At 40.2% G+C, this 19807-nt stretch overlaps 1 protein-coding gene across 2 annotated transcripts in view; it reads right to left on the bottom strand.

Moving 5' to 3' along the window:
• The window catches only part of AREL1 (apoptosis resistant E3 ubiquitin protein ligase 1), a 1112453-nt gene that overhangs the window by 898343 nt on the left and 194303 nt on the right, over window positions 1-19807 (bottom strand). For both annotated transcript variants that reach the window (XM_044074621.1, XM_044074622.1), the window contains exon 4: window positions 12312-12532. In XM_044074621.1, coding sequence (XP_043930556.1) covers window positions 12312-12532 — 221 coding nt within the window. The remainder of the gene's footprint in view (window positions 1-12311; window positions 12533-19807) is intronic.

The raw sequence follows: 19807 nt of genomic DNA, 5'->3' as shown, positions 1-19807 counted from the left end.
TGTGTGTGTGTGTGTGTGTGTGTGTGTGTGTGTGGTGGCACTGTGGACATATAAAATGCTGTAAAAAACCTACTGCGTGTTCTCATTTTACAGCGAACATGCTGCATTACCATGACAACACTGTGCTGCTTGAGTTGCCATGCATACATGACATATTCCGTAAAGCAAGCGGCACACAGCATGCTGATTTGGGACACCTACACAACAGAATGCTAAAAGGGAGGGGCTTCAGCCCAGCACAGCAGAGATGTTTTCATCTTGATGGAGAGGAACTATTATCAGTAACAGATTTTGACCCTCCAGACAGTGTTCAGCCAAATGTTTGGATTCTTAAAGGCTGCCATCCAGAAACTCTACTGGAAGAGATATTTAACTTTAAGGTGAGGAGGCTAGTATTTGACCAAGAGGAGGAACCCTTGGAAGTTACCAAGTGAAGAATTCACTGGAAGAGATGGTGGAACAAGAAGATACCTCAGGATCTAACTGAAGGATTATATGGACTATGTCTGAGACTATTTAGACCACTTAGTGGAAAAGGAAACCAGAAGGGCAAGGCTTAGTTTCTTCTGAATGATTTTTCCTACTACAAAGTGAACAGTGTATTTATTTTACCTTAATACTTCACTGAAAAGAAAAGTGCCCCAAGGTAAACAATCTTGTCTCATTTTATACCACACTGGTGAAAATGTGGACAGAATTTGGCTTACATTTGTTGCTTAATTTCCCCATTCAAGAAGAGATTATTACTATTATTGTGTGTGTGTGTGTGTGTGTGTGTGTGTGTGTGTGTGTGTGTGTGTGTGTGTGTGTGTGTGTGTATACACACATATATATATATATATATATATATATATATATATATATATATATATACATACATATATGTATGTGTGTGTGTGTAAGCAGCAGGTAGGCCTGTGTGTGTGTGTGTGTGTGTGTGTGTGTGTGTGTGTGTGTGTGTGTGTGTGTGTGTGTGTGTGTGTGTGTGTGTGTGTGTGTCAAAAAACATTTTTTTGTCAAAATGAAAATGCTTTTGGAAGTTTTGCTGCATAACAATATCAATACAAATCAGTTCAGAATGGTCTTTTATGAAAAGTATAACCTGATGGAAAACGCTACCTTGAGAAACAGGTGACTGATATGACTACTATCTAATGAAGCCTTGCTTACAAGTGAGCAAACTAAGCCTGTAAGTAGAAATGTGCAGATACCTGCAAACACCCCAAAAGTGTCAATAAGTGAAGCAATGTTTTAAATGTGGAAAGAAGGGGCACATTGCTAAATACTGCTTGAGTAGTAATGCTACACCTAACAAAAATGTGATTTAACCAAGCTGCTGAAAATGAAAAAGTAAACGTTGTGCCTTTCAAAAATGTGATTTCTAACTAACATGTTGACAATGAAACTGTGACTGAATGTGATAAGGTGACTGCTAGAATAATAGCCTATTGTCTCTATGCTACTAAGTTATTTAAAGGGACAGTATCTCTGGACAAAAAAAAGGAAATTATGACATTATTAGATTCTAGAAGCCTAACCACACTTATTAAGGAACACTGTGTCTTAGAGCATGAAAAGAGAAAGGCAGAAGTGATGTGCTCTTGGTAATAAGTATCCTAGAACATGTGTAGAAATTCAGACTGCTGGCTGAAGTACTGCATCATGCAGCTTTAGTACCTAATCTAACATATGATGTTATGGTACATAAAGATTACCTTCAGTTCAAAGTACTGCGGAACATGAGGAAAGAGGGAGCACAGTCAGATACCCTGTGACCCCGAGTACACCTCAAGTAATGGGGGTCCAGAAGCAGAACACAGTCCTAAACATACTCGTAGTAAGAACAAGGGAGGGCAGCTGCCACAACTTGCCACACTACAGAGAGCACACAACCCCAAATACACGCCAAAAGAGAATCCAGGAGGTCAGCAGCTCTTGACACAACTGTTCTCAATCCAGTCCCATAGGAGAGGGATGAACCCTGACTGCACCTCTAATGTCACATGTTCAGCTAGCAGCATCGGCACTGGTGGAACTGGGCAGGGGAGGGTGGAACCATGTGGCCAACCACAGCTCACCAATCCTGAGGGACAGAAGTAACTCAGATTACTGTAGAGGTGACACCTGTAGGAGTGGAGGTGTATGGCCTGCAGCAAGGAAAGAAACTTAACTCAAAACGCTCATTAGTGTGCCTATTAGACAGAGGCTACACATCTGCTGTACCAAGCATGTGCCTCCAAACAACAGCAACAAAAGTCTTAGTAAAGCAGAATGGATGATGATACATTAAGTATGGCCAGAGAAGAAGAAACAGGGGAGTAAGTGGGTCCCATCTCAAATCTGCATTCAGAGTTGAAGAATGACTTGCTTCACAGGCAAATAAAGACAGTAAAGCAATACCACACCAACTAGTTTCAAACCCTTTTAGAATACTTGTAATGAAATGGACACAGTCATATTCTGGGAATACACACAGGAGAGGACAAAGGCAAAGACAGAATCTAAGTTAGATTTTGTTGGCATGGTGTCAAGAAAGGCACAGAATTACTCTGCAGCATGCTGTGAATGTGAAAGAAGGCACCACATTGTGGGTTCAGGAAATCTCCCGATACCATTGTCTTTTACTTTGGACATGCTCATGCAGATATCACAGATCTTGTAGGCCAATTTGTTATGTTTGCTGAAGCAGTGTCACTGTGGAATACCAGTGTTATGTGAGTAACCAAAACATTTAGCGATACTTTTATACAAGCTAGGGATACTCAAAGAAATATTCACAGCTGAAGGAGCTCCATTTGTGCCCAGGGCAATGCACCAGTTCTGCCAATGCCTTGTATTAAAACAGCTAAGAGATTCAGTGCACCACCCAGAGACAGATAATTTAGTGCAGCACTGTAATGAAGTCTGAAGTCCATGCCAAAAAGGGCGACCGAGCAAGATGGTAGGAAGTAAGATCAGTTACTTCCTTAAAACCTTATCACTGTAAAAGATGTACCCCAAGCCTCTTCAGGATTCACCTCATTTGAATTAGTACACGGGAGACATCTCTGAAGTTTGCTGGACAAAGGAGGAAGAAACCCATTTTGAAGTGTAATAATACATTTCAGAGTCTTGCAAGAAAGGCTAAAAATGGTTCTGCCAACAGTTAACAGCCATATGCAAGGCACACAAAAAGGAAAACAGACAAGTTTACAACAAGGGTAAAGTATTGCTGTTAGCCCCTTCTGTTATTTGGCCTTTCTGTTAAGAATACATTCCTAGCAAGGATCCTTTTAGATAGCATAGAAAATGAATGAATGGAGTTACAAACTAAGAAATTGAAAAGCAATGACCATAGAAGATATAATGCATAAATGTATTAAAACCATGAGCAGAAGCTTAAGCTTCAGTAGGCAGCCTAGGAGCTGAAACAGATGTTAAAGTATCAGGGAATTCTACCCTTGCTCTTCAAAAACAATAACATTTGTCTAATGCCCAAAGACAATACTCCTGTATTTAATTTAATGCTGGATCTTTTTCACCCAAGTCTGCCTAAAATGACAGCTGAGTAGCAAACTGCTCTTAGAAAACTAGCTAATGGAAGGATCGGATCTTATCTCCTGAAGCTTCTACAAACTTCTCCTATAATCCCATGCGAGTCACTCCTTCACACTAAGTTTACTGCCTAGAGGCTACATGTACCAGGAGAATAAGCAATGAAATTCAGACACAATAACAGAAACATGATGATCTGGACGGGGGATGGAGGGAGGACAGTCATATCAGACAGACTTGGATGCAAAGGATCCACCATTACGGGAAGTGCAGAACTTCAACAGCTTGTTTATCAGTCTATCTGATCTGACAGTTGGGATCGAATCCCAAACTACCCGAAATATTGGGTAGAATCATGAAAGGATACCTCCGAGAACTGATGCTTCGAATGCAGCTCTGGTTTTAGATTATAATATTTGGAAAAGCTATGTTGCATAGACAATGCGGACACTGCACATAGATTCATAAGTAAGTACTAGGCTAGTTGCCCTTGTAGGCCATTTTAAGCCTAGCCAGTTTCATTTTAGTGCTCAAAATAACCTAACCCATTTGGTGATAGAGTGGGCTTACCCATCCCACAGTTAATAATTATATGTATTACCCCAATGAGAATAAACTGAATCATACCATAGATGCTTTGAAGGGAACCACTGTATGGGATAAAGCATTTAGGAACTGCACCTGTCCATTAGTAATACAGGAGGCAGTCCTGGGGTAAATTAATTTTCTATTGCCCATCAACAGATTTAAGTTTTATATGAAAATGGACAGGGATGAACTTTGTTGTATGCAGATGAGTCTATTCCACAGCAATGGTATCCTCTGCGAGATGTACCTGTCCCTCCAAATCATTCTGTCGATAATGCAGAAGAGGTTTAGATCCCTAGACTGAGTAATTCTGATGCCATTTGACTTGCTGATGTGCAATAAATCCATCAATAATGGGTCAGACGCCTTGTATGCCAGACACAGGTCACCTCTTAACAGACTAGGCTACCAAATTGCACTTATATCATCAATACATGAGATTACATATGCAACATTACAATACATTCACGTATGTCCTCAATAAAGGAATTCCTGGAAACAGCTGTGAGTTGTCAAGATCCTGTGGAATTAGCCTTAGGCCTAGAGTTCAGAGTCTTGTTGCTAACAAAAACAAATGAGATACAATTTGCCAGTCAGCTGGACAGAATTTGTTTAGCAACTTTGAAGACCAATCTATTGGGAACAAAGGAAGCAAACAGCTGAGTATGTTTCTTATAAGATTTGTTCCTGTGAAAGCAGAATATGAGTTGCCTCTGAACAGTTTAAGTATGCAGAAGACACTCTCCTCTGTTGGACTTTGAGAAAAAAAAAAACACTGGAAGGTCAACAGTTCACTACAAATTATTCTCTGAAACCACATTAGAGATAAAATATGGACTAGTTCACAATGTGACTATATCCTTATGGAAAACTAAATATGGTGCAGTAACAGAGAAAACAGGGAGTGTTCTGAAATTCGTGTAGTTGACAAAAGCCACCAGAAAGAGTGCATTTCAACATAAAAACTTCAAGTCTTCGGTTGAAGCTTGCTCAAATTTATTTACTTATTTATTTATTTCCAGTTTGGTAACGGGGGAGGTCCACTGGGCTCTAGGAGCCTGTTTTCAGTGGAGGCCCAGGGAGAAAATCTCCATATTACATAAAAGTAATACAAAAAGTAGTATTATATCATGACATTTAGAAAAGTACAATTGCAACATAGAAAAACATGCATTACACACATTTACATAGTAGATTAGGGACACCATTAGTACAGCATTTAAGGTGGACAGAGGCAGAAGTTTTAAAAACTAACAATTGTAAATCATCTGTGAGTAGTCCTAAAAAGTAATATTTGAGGGATTGCAGTAAGTACAATTTGCAGTAGAGTAGAGGAGAAAAAGTTGTAAAGAACACCATTTGCTTTAAATACATTCATGATATTGGAGTTTTCAGAAAGGCAGATGTACAACAGAAAACGAGGAGTGCATGCATGGCAACGGTGATTATCTTTATTAGACAGCATCAACGTTTATATGTAGGCAGTAATGAGAATCAATCACAGAGAAGCATCAACATTTATATGTAGGCAGTAATGAGAATCAATCACAGAAGGGGAAGAGAGAAGAGAGAGAGAAAAGTAGGTACAATATTTACAATATCTACAGTCAAAGGTATTGGTCATATTACGTTAAATTCAGAGAGCGGGAGTTGTGTAGGAAAACAGCATGGAGTACAGGTGGATGTAAAAGTACATGTAGAAGAGTCTTTAGCAGGTTAGGTGGGCAGAGTGCAATTACATTTCCAGTTAAGGGAGAGGTAGGAATGGAGCTGGGTGTTAAAGTGTTCAGCTCCATTCCTACCTCTCCCTTAAGGCTACCTCTCCCAAATGAAGACTTTGTTAAGACTACCAAAATTATATTTAGGTTCCAGGGTGAAATACTGTCTTTAACAGACAGTCGATGAAGAAACACTTCTTTTAGGAAAATCTTATACAGATTATGAGAGGCTAAAGTTTTGTTCTAGTATCCAGGATGATCATTAGAACTGGCAGCCAAGTACACTTTGATAACTAAGTAGCTGGACCCTGCTTCAAACAGTATGGACAAAATCTGTAAGACATCTGCTATCAAAACAGAACTGGGGATACTTTTACATATTTTCTGAGCAGATTGTTTCTGAGAAGCAGACAAAATACGAACATGTTTTTTGAAAAGGAAGGATTAGCGGCCATTAGGGAAACCTGGAGAAACCATGTAGTTAGCTTGAGGTTGTGATGGTCCAGGTAAGACTGACAGGAGGGGAGAGAAAGAAGATCCAGTTTTGACCTAGAAGCCACAGAGGCTTCTTCAGATGATGCATAAACAGAGGATACCAGTTCTTTCTGGACCAACATGAAACAATGACAATTATCTGTAATTCACAAGTTGAAGCCTTATGAAGGAACTTGACCAGAAGGTCATAAGGGGCAGAGAAGGAAAGGAGTACAGTACATGGGGGCCACAGGCAGACTAGAGAGTCCCTGGGTAACTATCCCTCTGGGAGAACTATGGCAAAGTAGCTTCTGCACTTGGTGATGGATGGAGAGGCAAACTGCAGCAAAGAGGATGGAGAGGCGAACTGCAGCAAGGTCGGCTCCAGTGACTGACAATTACTTGAGCCACTAGCAGATTGAAGGACCACTCAGGATACATCAGAATAGACCTGCTTACTCTGTCTACTAGCTCACTGGACTTCCTGGAATGTGCAGTGCCACCAGTAGGTAACACGAATCTAAGGCCTCGGAATGTGCAGTACCACTAGTAGATGACCCAAATCCAAGGCCCAATGTCATACTCTCTGCAAAGTTGGTAAGATCTAGTTCCTCCTCGTTTGCTCATGTACCAGACCACCAACATAGCCTGTATAGTTATCACTCAAGACAAACAAACTCCTGACATTCCTGCATTGCTAATAGGACCACCCTCACCTCTATGATGTTTGTATTGATGTGAACGATGGCCTCAGACCAATTCCAGATTCTTTGGACTAACCTCCTTTCGAAGTGGTCCCACCATCCTAGAATGGAGGCATCCATAGTTACTACTGCCAATGGAAGGGGTAGAAAAATCTCTTACTTGTGCGAAGAAAAGGGGATGTCAGCCACCAGTTCAAATGATTCCTGCATGAATGAGTCAGATGAATGCTGTCTGAAAGAAAGCCTATTTGCTATGAATATTATCTGGACAACATCCACTGGAATATCACCATATGTAGCCTGGCATAGTGAACCAGGGAAACTGGTGCTATGAGGCCCTGAGTCTTCAGAACCAATGCTGCTGAGAGCTTCTGATGAAGATAAAGCATGCAAATTGAAAGTTGAAGGGAGGACTACCTTTCTGGTGCAAGAAACATTCGACATGTAGTTGTGTCAATAGCATCAGATAAAAATGATGGGTTTAAGCTGTGACTTTCTGAAGTTCACGGACATGCCAAAAGTTAAGCAGAACTGTAGAAAGTAATCTCTGGTTCTTAGTAAGGACTCTGACTGTTACGCCAAATAGCTAATCGTCTAGGTATGGGAACATGTGGATCACTTTTAGCTGCAGGTGAGCTGCAACTACAGCCATGCACTTGGTGAACACCAGGAGTACTATGGTGAAACAGAAGGCCAATGCTCTGAACAGGTAATTGTTTGCTCCTCTCCTATGTGGAAAAGCAGAAGCCTCATGGACTCCTGTGTGATCTTTATGTGCAGATGGGCTCCATAGACTACCAAGATGCCTATCAGTGACACAATAGCCATTCATTCTTTTTCACTAAGTAGTTTAAGCCACTGAGATCCAGAACTGGTCCAATATCCTTTCTCACCAAAGATAATCATGAATAAACTCCTGATGTTATCTGGTCTGATGGAACCTCCTGGATATCACTTTTCTGATATTATCTGGTCTGATGGAACCTCCTGGATGTCACTTTTCTGATAGAGGGTAGACAACTCCTGAAGCGCTGCTCACATTTAGCAGGGTGGGACATTTGGTAATGGCTGCTCTTTAGGTGGTAGCCATGGAAGAATGGTATTGTACAACATGTGGATAGGACATCTCGTACCCAGTTGTCCAGCTTGATGGTCGTTCATATGGTTAGATAATGGGACAATGTCTCCGTGACTGCATCCAGAGATGGGGAGTTGGGCAAGCCTTCAGGGGGTGCAGATTTGGCCTCCCACTGAAGGGTACTCTGTACCACCTGTTTTTGCAGACCCTTTGACCAAATGGTTGGGACCTAATAAAGGGGCCACCTCTGCCATGGCTGCCCCTATGCTAGGAGGAATCAAAGGGATGATGCTGGGATTTTCTAAACCATAAGGATTTGGAACCCTTCTGATTCCTAATGAATGATATTTGAGGGTTCTTATACCCAACTCCCATGGCAGACTGTGTCTTCCAGTCTTGATCAGACCTTGTCAACTCGTCTTTAGCTGTTGGCCCAAAAAGAGAGGATCCCTCAAAGAGGGCATTGCTAAAGGATGCCTTAAGTTCATCTGCTACGTCACACAGGCGAATGAAGGCATGACAGCTTAGAGTAATGCCAGTGTTCGCTACCCTCCATTGGCTGCATTGTGAAATAGACACATGGAGAAATTTGTGATGGTAAGAATGGTGTTCAGGGTGCTCCAAAGTTTAGTCAACTCCTGAGTCATGGTCTGACCCAAAGTATCCATAACCTGTCTCTGTCCAAAACCTAGGTCCCTTTGAAATCTATTCATGTGTCTCAAGAAATGTAATATGCTGAAGGTGAATATATCAGAGGCGTAGACCTACTTTCCTATTCTGTTGATTACTCCAGACTCTTTGTAATACCCTGAAGGTGAATATCCCAGAGGCGTAGACCTACTTTCCTATTCTGTTGATTACTCCCGACTCTTTGTAATACCCTGAAGGTGAATATCCCAGAGGCGTAGACCTACTTTCCTATTCTGTTGATTACTCCAGACTCTTTATTCAAGGGATGAACAGCAGAGCACTCAGTCTGTCTTTCCTATTCTGTTGATTACTCCAGACTCTTTGTAATACCCTGAAGGTGAATATCCCAGAGGCGTAGACCTACTTTCCTATTCTGTTGATTACTCCAGACTCTTTGTTCAATGGATGGACAACAGAGCACTCATCAGTCTGTTCTTTCTTCAACAATCATCGAGTCCACCACAGGAATTTAGAACTGAACTGCCTATCCTTAAGTGGACAAAGGACCCTATCTGGCTTCCAAGGGATGGCTTCCACAGTCTGTGGTTCATGCCATGCCCTCCTGGCAACAAAATCTATAACAGTCAGCAGGAAGGACCACACAAGAAGTAGACAGGGCAAAGGTGCATGCCTATAACAGCACCTCCTCATCCTGAAAGGTTGTATCAGACTGCCAGGATACCTTTGAATAAATTCTAGAACTGTGATGTCTTTGCGAAGGGATCCACAGAACACTCTCTTTCATTTACATCCATGTCAGAGATAATTAACTCTTAAGAGAAATCTACACATCCCCTTTACACATTACGTTATCGAGCATCTCAGACTGCAACTGGTCAGAATCCGCATAACACTCAGATCACAGCTGCTGTGAATCTTCAAAGTATATGGCTCTGCTATGTCCCTGGGAGCCTAGATAAACTGGCTAAAGTGTTTAAAGACAGACATTTCAGGGTGCAGCTAGTCCCACAGGGGATCCTGTCAATAGCATAGACAGAGAAGAGGCAATGACCCTCTCCATAACAACAAATACAGATCAGAGTGTTTCTGCATCAAGGGAACTCCACGAACAGACTCCTCTCCTGCCAAAGAAGAAGTGGTTGTTGCCAAGGGGGTGACCTCAACACAGGGTAATCGGAATGCCTTGAGACTGGTACCCCCAACCTGAACTCCAAAGATCCAGACACAGAGTATGGTTCTAAAAGTGCTGAAACCACAGACACTACTGAGAACTAAGCATCCAGGTCCAAGCCCCACTTGATACCAAAGGGTCCAGAATCAAGAAGGTCAGATGGGAAATTAACTCAGGAGGAGGAGTCACTGTCAGTGCCAATCCGACAGGATCCAGGTGAGTAACCGTCTCCAAAATAACAAATACAGAAACTACCACCAGGGAAGGAGCTAAGATAGGTGAGGGAAACCGACCTGATCGACCCTTGCAATAGAGGGGAATGAGATGATGCCCAGCTCTATCAGCATTTTCAGAAATGCCCTCATCACTGGCCCCAATCTGTTTCAGTTGCACTGCTGAAACAGCATGCAGATTTGAAGGAAGAAGCAGAAAAGGATCTAGAACCCAGGAAGGGGATAGTTGTATCAAGGCGCACTTGTAATATAAATAAACCATTGCAACCGTAACAGAAAATAACACATTTATAAGCTGCAATCTTAAGCATTCTGCAAGAAACAAACTAAAAATAGTATGTACAAGCAGTGCAAGGTGGTTTCACAATTTATGTGAATAAAGTCTGCAGCAAGTAGAAAATAAAAACCCATTTTTGGACAACAGGTCAAGGGCCACAGTAGAACACGGACAGCTGGCTGGATATATAGGTCTTCTGTCTCTACCTATGCTTCTGTGGATCTCTACTAAATGAAAGCTGCAACAGCTCACAATGGGCAGACAATTCAATGCAGACAATGCTGACGTAGTGGAGTAAGGGGTAACAAAATAAATACTGTGCCAGCTCTATTACATCTTCTCTCAATGCTCAGAAATTCAGGATGTCTGTCACCTAAGCTACACTGCATACCTGTTTCTAAATAATATAATCTTTTATTTTCTCACACTTAATAGTAATGATCCTAAACCAGAATCTACTACATTCATTCCTTCTTCATCCAATAATAGTATGACAGATGCCGTCTCCATCATCTGTAAGTGTTCATTTAAAACACACCTCAAGCAAATACACTCACTGGAAGCATGCAATGGAATATGGAGATAACATAGCTGTATGTACAGCACAGCACACACCTCAAGCAAATACACTCACTGGAAGCATGCAATGGAATATGGAGATTACATGGCCGTATGTACAGCACAGCACACACCTCAAGCAAATACACTCACTGGAAGCATGCAATGGAATATGGAGATAACATGGCCGTATGTACAGCACAGCACACACCTCAAGCAAATACACTCACTGGAAGCATGTAATGGAATATGGAGATAACATGGCCGTATGTACAGCACAGCACACACCTCAAGCAAATACACTCACTGGAAGCATGCAATGGAATATAGAGATAACATATGTACAGCACAGCACACACCTCAAGCAAATACACTCACTGGAAGCATGTAATGGAATATGGAGATAACATGGCCGTATGCACAGCACACACCTCAAGCAAATACACTCACTGGAAGCATGTCATGTAATATGGAGATAACATGGCCGTATGTACAGCACAGCACACACCTCAAGTAAATACACTCACTAGAAGCATGTAATGGAATATGGAGATAACATGGCCGTATGTACAGCACAGCAGGTCAGACATAATGTGGTAATAAATAAATGGCAAGGTATGAATAACTAATTTTACCCACTGTGAGTTTAAAACACTGCATGTTCACAAGGACAAAGGGCAAATGAACAAGCTACAGCCCTTCCACCATGGGTAAATGTATGAATTACCTACAACTGTATGACAATGCAATAGGATTACACTATGGCATTATTAAAAAAAGGTCTCACCTTTTTAGCATAACACCACTGTACAATCAGAACCAAATGATGTTTTTGTTTCTCTGTGTGCTGATGGTAATAGCGTTTGCATGCACTGTGCATGTACAAACCCAAAGGCATAAAGAAACATTATCAGTTCAAAGTGTGGGTGCTACAAACTGCTTAAAGGAAATGTATAAGAAACTGACAAAATGAGGGACTGTTAATGACTTGAAACAGGATTACATTTGCAATGGAGGTGATTTTAATGTTATATTTTTAGTTTAGCGTTGTTTCCTTCATTTAGCAGGATAAAAATGATCCTTGTTATTATAAGAATGCTGAGCAGTTGTAATGGTCTGTGCTTCTGAGTTCAGTGAAATATACCAGGTTTTACCATCTAAAAACAGTGCAATGACCGTCTATGGGAGGTTTAAAAAGCAAAAAATAAACTTTCCTCTTACATGTTATTATTTTACCCAAATGCCACCAAACTACAGCTACAAACAGCATAAGTACCCTATGTTAAGCTGGATGTAAAAACTACGTTAATCCATGTTTTACCCACCGAAAGACCACTTCTCATTCCAGTGTCGTTGCACTCTGTTGCGAATCAGCTGTGTTTCGTACTCCTTATCTAGGCGACCACCTGCAGCTTTTAGAATCTTTACACCAGTGGCAAGTTTTAGAAGATCGCCATAGTAAAAGCCCCAAGAAGCCAAGGAGAGCTGCAACTCACTGTCCAATGTAGCTAGTTCAGAGAGTGTAGTATACCCCAAAGATTTCAACCTGAACAATGGAAAAAAAGGATTTTGTTCTTAATTTTGTAAGAATGTTAAGAAAATCCACAAATGAAGTAAATGATGTGTGGGATACAAGAAAACAGCAAGCAAACAATTATTTATTTTTGTATCATAAACCTTCGGCTTGTCTGAACTACACAGAGTCATGAGGACCTCTCAAACTTTATTTACAAACACAAAAATAAATTGTATGGTAAAAAATAAAAAAGATATTTACAATCCAGTGGTTTTCCTGTCTGTTCAGAAGCAGCAATGAAGAAGTCGATATCCAAGGAGGATTCAAAATAGACAAATCCATATCACCTGACTCAACGAATCGACAATACATTCACAACGCTAAAAATTAAACCACAATCCCTTGTCAGCGGATATGGTGTGCCCTGCATCCACATGGTAAATGTTCTTCTATTTGGTCTTTTTTCCTCAAACATGTCAGTATATTCAATATTATTCTCACTTATTCAACAAATGTGATTAAGAAATTAAGTATTGATTGAATAAACTGTTTTGGTTATAAGACCACACTACAGCTAAAAGAAGATTTATTCAAGGAAAAAGTAAAAATTTTAACTCCCACAAAAATGAGAAGTTTAAAGGGAAGTTGATCATACTTGTGTTACGGCAACTGAATTGACAGTATTTTAACATATTTTTCATATGTAAAACTGATTTCTTTTCAGATGTAAAAAGTGAACCGTAAGGATTTCCATTTCCCTTACTTTTGGAGACAGAAATTGATTTTGCATACATTTTTTTTTTCAGATTAGGACAATATTACTTAGTGTCGACAATTATCAATTCATTTAAATTACTGAAAAGGAAACATAAATTTCTAAGACAATGGAGGGTGTCAATGCTGATTTAACTTTAGGAAATGAACTACAGAAAGGATATCCGAAAATATCAACTAAGTACTTTATTACCCCTCTATAACCTTTTTTGAAAAAAATTATTATTGGAATACTTGTGCGTGACAAGGAAAAATTAGTTCACAACCTACTTTTGCTTCCCCCTTTGCCTTGAAAGCTATCCTGTAGGAGTGGCTTTCCGCAGGGACAGTCGAGGAGTAAGATGCAACTTGTAAAAGAGTAAGTGAACCATTAAGTTAAGAGATTATTTCAGGAACAATTTCTATACTTAAAAAAGAAATAAATATTAACCTATCCAAAGACCATAAAGACTGCTCACATAACCTTGTTGCAATGGATTTATCAAACTCAAGGTAACGCCACAATGGGCATGTTACGGTTACAGATTTAGCCAAAATATTTCTACTGAGGTGCACAAGGACATATAAAGACCTTCACAGAATGTGGGGGTAGATGATGGTGCCCCTAAGTGAGTTAGTCCTTAAAGAAGTATTGCTAAAGTGAATTCTAAGTATTCTTCAGAAATCCGTCAGTACTAGAAAATCTTGTAAGGCTCAACAGTGGGACCTTTCACGCTTTGTGGAAGTAAAAATATAATTAAATATATTAATATATTAGATATCATGATTTCTGCTGATTATAAATTAAAATTATGTACTTACCATAACATTATATCTGAAGGAGCTCAACTTCTGAACCTTTCCTCAGATTACTGTTCCCATCCCTTTTAAACACAGCAGTTTGCTAACAAAGCTTCCAGACTAGATTTCCATTAAGTCACACTTAGGCACATCAGAAACAGAAAACTATCACACAAAATTTCTTTACATCACATCTGCTATGAGGCAGGAAGGAAAGGGATGGTATGTCGAAGAGGGTGTACCTGCTCATCCAGATCAAACAGTATGCATCTGACTGACCTCCTGGTAGTCCATATCACAACATACTTCTTGTGACTGTGGCCCCAAAGAAATACTTAGACCTGAAGACCAGAACATCCGATTTGTAGTGCCTTATCAAAGTGTTCGGTGAAATCCACAGCTCACTTACCTGCTTTTCAAATATCTAAAATTACATGGCTGAAAAAGGCTTGAGAGGTAACTTCTGCTCTGGCTGAGTACAGCAGCTAGGGTTGGGTGAAGGAGATAACTATCCCAAGCACAAAGTGTTAGGGATGCGACCAGCCATCCAATCCATCATACTGATTCCTTATCACTCTTTAGTACAATACTGGCTTTTAAAAGCTGGTATTCCACTTGCAGTTAAACCTGAGCACTGTAGAGCTCCATGCAGGGTCTAAACTGTAGCAACAGCTTGCTGCAGTGTAGCAAGCAGTCTGCTAGAGTTTTAAAGTAATGCTCCACGTGGGGTATAAACTCTAGCAACTTACAGTTTAAAAGAGAAAAAAATTGTTTCTTTTCTTTTAAAAATTAAAACCCGAGAACCATAGCGTTCCATGTTTGCGGGTATAAACTGTAGCAACTTTTAAAGTTTAAAAGAGAAAGGTACAGCTGTGCATGTCCTGCTTACCTGTAACAGCAGATGTTCATGGAGCACACTGCCTTATCAGTATTTCAGCAGTAGTGTCCTCGTACCTTCCCCTCTGGCCATCTACTAAAGCTTAGAGTCCATCCCACTGCCCATCTGTGGGTGTGATTGCCCTAAAAACCCTCAGACAAGACCCTTTCAATTTTCTAGGGTAGCAGAAAGAGAAGATGGAAACACAAGCTTTGCAAACATCTCCCACTCCAGTACCAAAAACCACACACACTCATACACTCGTGTGTGTGTGTGTGTGTGTGTGTGTGTGTGTGTGTGTGTGTGTGTGTGTATGTGTGTGTGTGTGTGTGTGATATATATATATATATATATATACACACACACTCACACACACACTGGTATATACATATATATATATATATATATATATATATATATATATGTATATATCTATATATCTATATATATATATATATGTATATATATATATATGTATATATCTATATATATGTATATATCTATATATATCTATATATATATATATATATCTTTATCTATATATATATATATATCTATATATATATATATCTATATATATATATATATATATATATATATCTATATATATCTATATGTATATATATATATATGTATATATCTATATATCTGTATATATGTATTTATCTATATATATCTATATATAGCTATATCTATATATATATATATATATATATATATATATCTTTATTTATATATATATATCTTTATTTATATATATACATTTTATATGTATATATATATATATATGTATATAATATATATATATATATCTATATATATATCTATCTATCTATAACTATCTATAACTATATATATCTATAACTATATATATATATAAAAAACTATATATATATATCTATATATCTAACTATATCTATATATCTAACTATATCTATATATATATATATATATCTATATATATCTATATATATATATATATCTATATATATATCTATATATATATATATATATCTATATATATATATATATATATATATATATATATATATATATATCATCATCTTCTTTCGGCTGTTCCTGTTAGGGGTCGCCACAGCGGATCACCTGTTTCCATTTCTTCCCGTCCTCTGCATCTTGCTCTGTCACACCAAACACCTGCATGTCCTCTCTCATCACATCCATAAACCTTATCTTAGGTCTTCCATTTTTCCTTTTACCTGGTAGCTTCATCCTTAACATCTTTTTCCCAATATACTCCGCATCCCTTCTCAGCACATGTCCAAACCAACGTAATCTTGCCTCTGGCTTTGTCTCCAAACCTTCCAACCTGGGCTGACCCTCTAATATACTTATTCCTAATCCTGTCCACCCTCGTCATACCCAGTGCAAATCTTAACATCATTAATTCTGCCACATCCAGCTCAAACTCCTGCCTTTTTGTCAATGCCACTGTCTCCAACCCATATAACATAGCTAGTCTCACTACCCTCTTGTAGACCTTCCCTTTCACTCTTACAGGTACTCGTCTGTCACAAATCACTCCTGACACTCTTCTCCACCCACTGAATCCTGCCTGTACTCTTCTTCACCTCTCTTCAACACTCACCATTACTCTGAACTATTGACCCCAAGTATTTAAACTCATCCACCTTCACCACCTCTACTCCTTGCATCCTCACCATTCCTCTATCCTCCCTCTCATTCACACACACATATTCTGTCTTAGTCCTGCTGACCTTCATTCCTCTTCTCTCTAGAGCATATCTCCATCTCTCCAGGGTCTCCTCCACCTGTTCCCTACTCTCACTACAGATCACAATGTCATCTGCAAACATCATAGTCCATGGGGACTCCTGTCTGATCTCGTCTGTCAACCTGTCCATCACCATTGCAAATAAGAAAGGGCTCAGAGCTGATCCTTGATGTAACCCCACCTCCACTTTAAACGCATCCGTCACTCCCACCGCAGACCTCACCGCTGTCACACTACCCTCGTACATATCCTGTACCACTCTTACATACTTCTCTGACACTCCTGACTTCCTCATACAATACCACAACTCCTCTCTAGGCACCCTGTCATATGCTTTCTCCAAGTCTACAAAAACACAATGCAACTCCTTCTGACATTCTCTGTACTTCTCCATCAACACTCTCAGAGCAAACATCGCATCTGTAGTGCTCTTTCCCGGCATGAAACCATACTGCTGTTCACTAATCATCACATCCCTTCTTAACCTAGCTTCCACTACTCTTTCCCATAACTTCATGCTGTGACTGATCAATTTAATCCCTCTGTAGTTACTACAGCTCTGCACATCACCCTTATTCTTAAAAATCGGTACCAAAACACTCTTTCTCCATTCCTCAGGCATCCTCTCACTTTCCAAGATTTCATTAAACAATCTGGTTAAAAACTCCACTGCCATTTCACCTAAACACCTCCATGCTTCCACAGGTATGTCATCTGGGCCAACAGCCTTTCCATTCTTCATTCTCTTCATAGCTATCCTTACTTCCTCCTTACTAATCCATTGTACTTCATGATTCACTATCCACACATCATCCAACCTTCTCTCCCTTTCATTCTCTTCATTCATCAGCCCCTCAAAGTACTCTTTCCATCTCCTCAACACACTCTCCTCGCTTGTGAGTACGTTTCCCTCATTATCCTTTATCATCTTTACCTGCTGCACATCTTTCCTAGCTCGGTCCCTCTGTCTAGCCAATCGGTACAGGTCCTTTTCTCCCTCCTTAGTGTCCAACCTTTCATACAACTCTTCATATGCCTTATCCTTAGCATTCGCCACCTCTCTCTTTGCCATGCACCTCATCTCCTTATACTCCTGTCTACTTTCTTCATCTCTCTGACAATCCCACTTCTTCTTTGCCAACCTCTTTCTCTGTATACTCTCCTGTACTTCCTCATTCCACCACCATGTCTCTTTGTCATCCTTCCAATGTCCGATGTGATATCAAGCACCTTTCTAGCCATCTCCCTTACTAGCTCTGCTGTAGTTACCCAGCTGTTTGGTAACTCTTCACTGCCACCCAGTGCCTGTCTTAACTCATCCCTGAACTCCACCTCACAATTACCCTTTTTCAATTTCCACCATTTGATCCTTGGTGCTGCCCTCACACTCCTCCTCCTCTTCTTGATCACAAACGTCATCCTACAAACCACCATCCTATGCTGCCTAACTACACTTACTCCGGCCACCACTTTACAGTCTCCAATCTCCTTCAAACTGGCCCTCCTACATAAGATATAATCCACCTGTGTGCATCTTCCTCCACTCTTGTACGTCACCCTATGCTCCTCCCTCTTGTTAAAATACGTATTCACTACAGCCAAATCCATCCTTTTCGCAAAATCCACTACCATCTGACCTTCTGCATTCATACCTACGCATCACTTACTCGTCCCCTCTGTTCCCTTCACCAACATGCCCATTTCAATCTGCTCCAACCACCATTCTCTCACACTTGGGTACAGTCACCACCACTTCAGCTCACTCCAAAAGTTTCTTTCTCATCCATTGCACACTCAACTTGTGGAGCATATGCACTAACAACATTAATCATTACACCATCAATTTCCAGCTTCATAAACATCACTCTATCCGACACCCTTTTCACCTCCAAAACACTCTTCGCATACTGTTCCTTCAGAATAACTCCTACACCATTTCTCCTCCCATCCACACCATGATAAAACAATTTGAACCCACCTCCGATACACCTAGCCTTACTCCCCTTCCATCTGGTCTCTTGCACACACAATATACCAACCTTCCTTCTGTCCATCATCACACACACACACACACACACACACACACACACACACACACACACACACACACACACACACACAGGTATATACATACACACACACACATATATATGTAATGGATGCATACAATAAGCTATCCTGAAGTAGCGCACATAAATATTTCACGACCAGAAGGATGTTAACCTCAAGGAACCCTCTGTTCCCACTTAGGCACCACTTAGAAAACCACATTAATTTATAAACATTATGTTTTCTGGCTTCCTTTAATACCTGCAGCACATCCTCATGAAACAAATACCTAAACAGATTCATGACAGAATTATCCAGGCAGTCAGTTGTAGTTTCTCCAAACTGGGGTGCACCAGTCACCCCTGAGAATGTGTGAGCAAATCTAGAGTATGAGAAAGTCTGTGGTAACTGCCCTTGGCCAAAACCATTATAAGGGAGAACCAAGACTTCCTGGGCCATTAGGGGGTCAGCACAATGACCTTTGACATTTCTCTCGGAATCTTCATACGTACCTTGTGCGTCAGTGAGAAATGCATACAGGAACACTCCCGTACAAGGGAATGAGAATGTGTCTGCCCTCCATGCATGGCTGCAAGGATGTCTAGAACAGAATGTCTCCAGTTATCCATTTTGAAAGGAGGTGAACAGATCTATTTGAGGCATTCTCCATATCGGTAATAAATCCTGTAGCACCACTGCCTTGAGCTACAACTGATGTGGGTCTGCCCAGGACATGCTCAGTCTGTCTGCCACAAAAGTTTGCTCTGATGGGATGTATGATGCCTGAAGAGTCAAAGAATGCCATAAAGCCTGTTCACAAGACATCACTGCCAACTGGCATAAAGGGTAAAACCTTGTACAACCTTGTTTGTTAAGGTACCACGTCACTGTGGAGTTGTCTGTAATCACAAGAAGAGGACACTGAGTCCATAGGTTGTGAAGAACTTTTAAGGAGTGGATCACTGCCAACATTTCTTTGATATTCATTTGCTTCCATGCATCCTTGGGACTCCAGGTGAGCTGCACTCCCACTAACACAGCTACTCAAGCAAAGTCGAACAAGTCTGTC

The sequence above is a fragment of the Protopterus annectens genome, chromosome 6.part0 (genome assembly GCF_019279795.1).
Source record: "Protopterus annectens isolate FY-2018-M chromosome 6.part0, PAN1.0, whole genome shotgun sequence".
NCBI classification, from domain to species: domain Eukaryota; kingdom Metazoa; phylum Chordata; order Ceratodontiformes; family Protopteridae; genus Protopterus; species Protopterus annectens.
The sequence above is the reverse complement of the archived record's forward strand: the minus strand, read 5'-3'. Positions and strand labels throughout refer to the sequence as shown.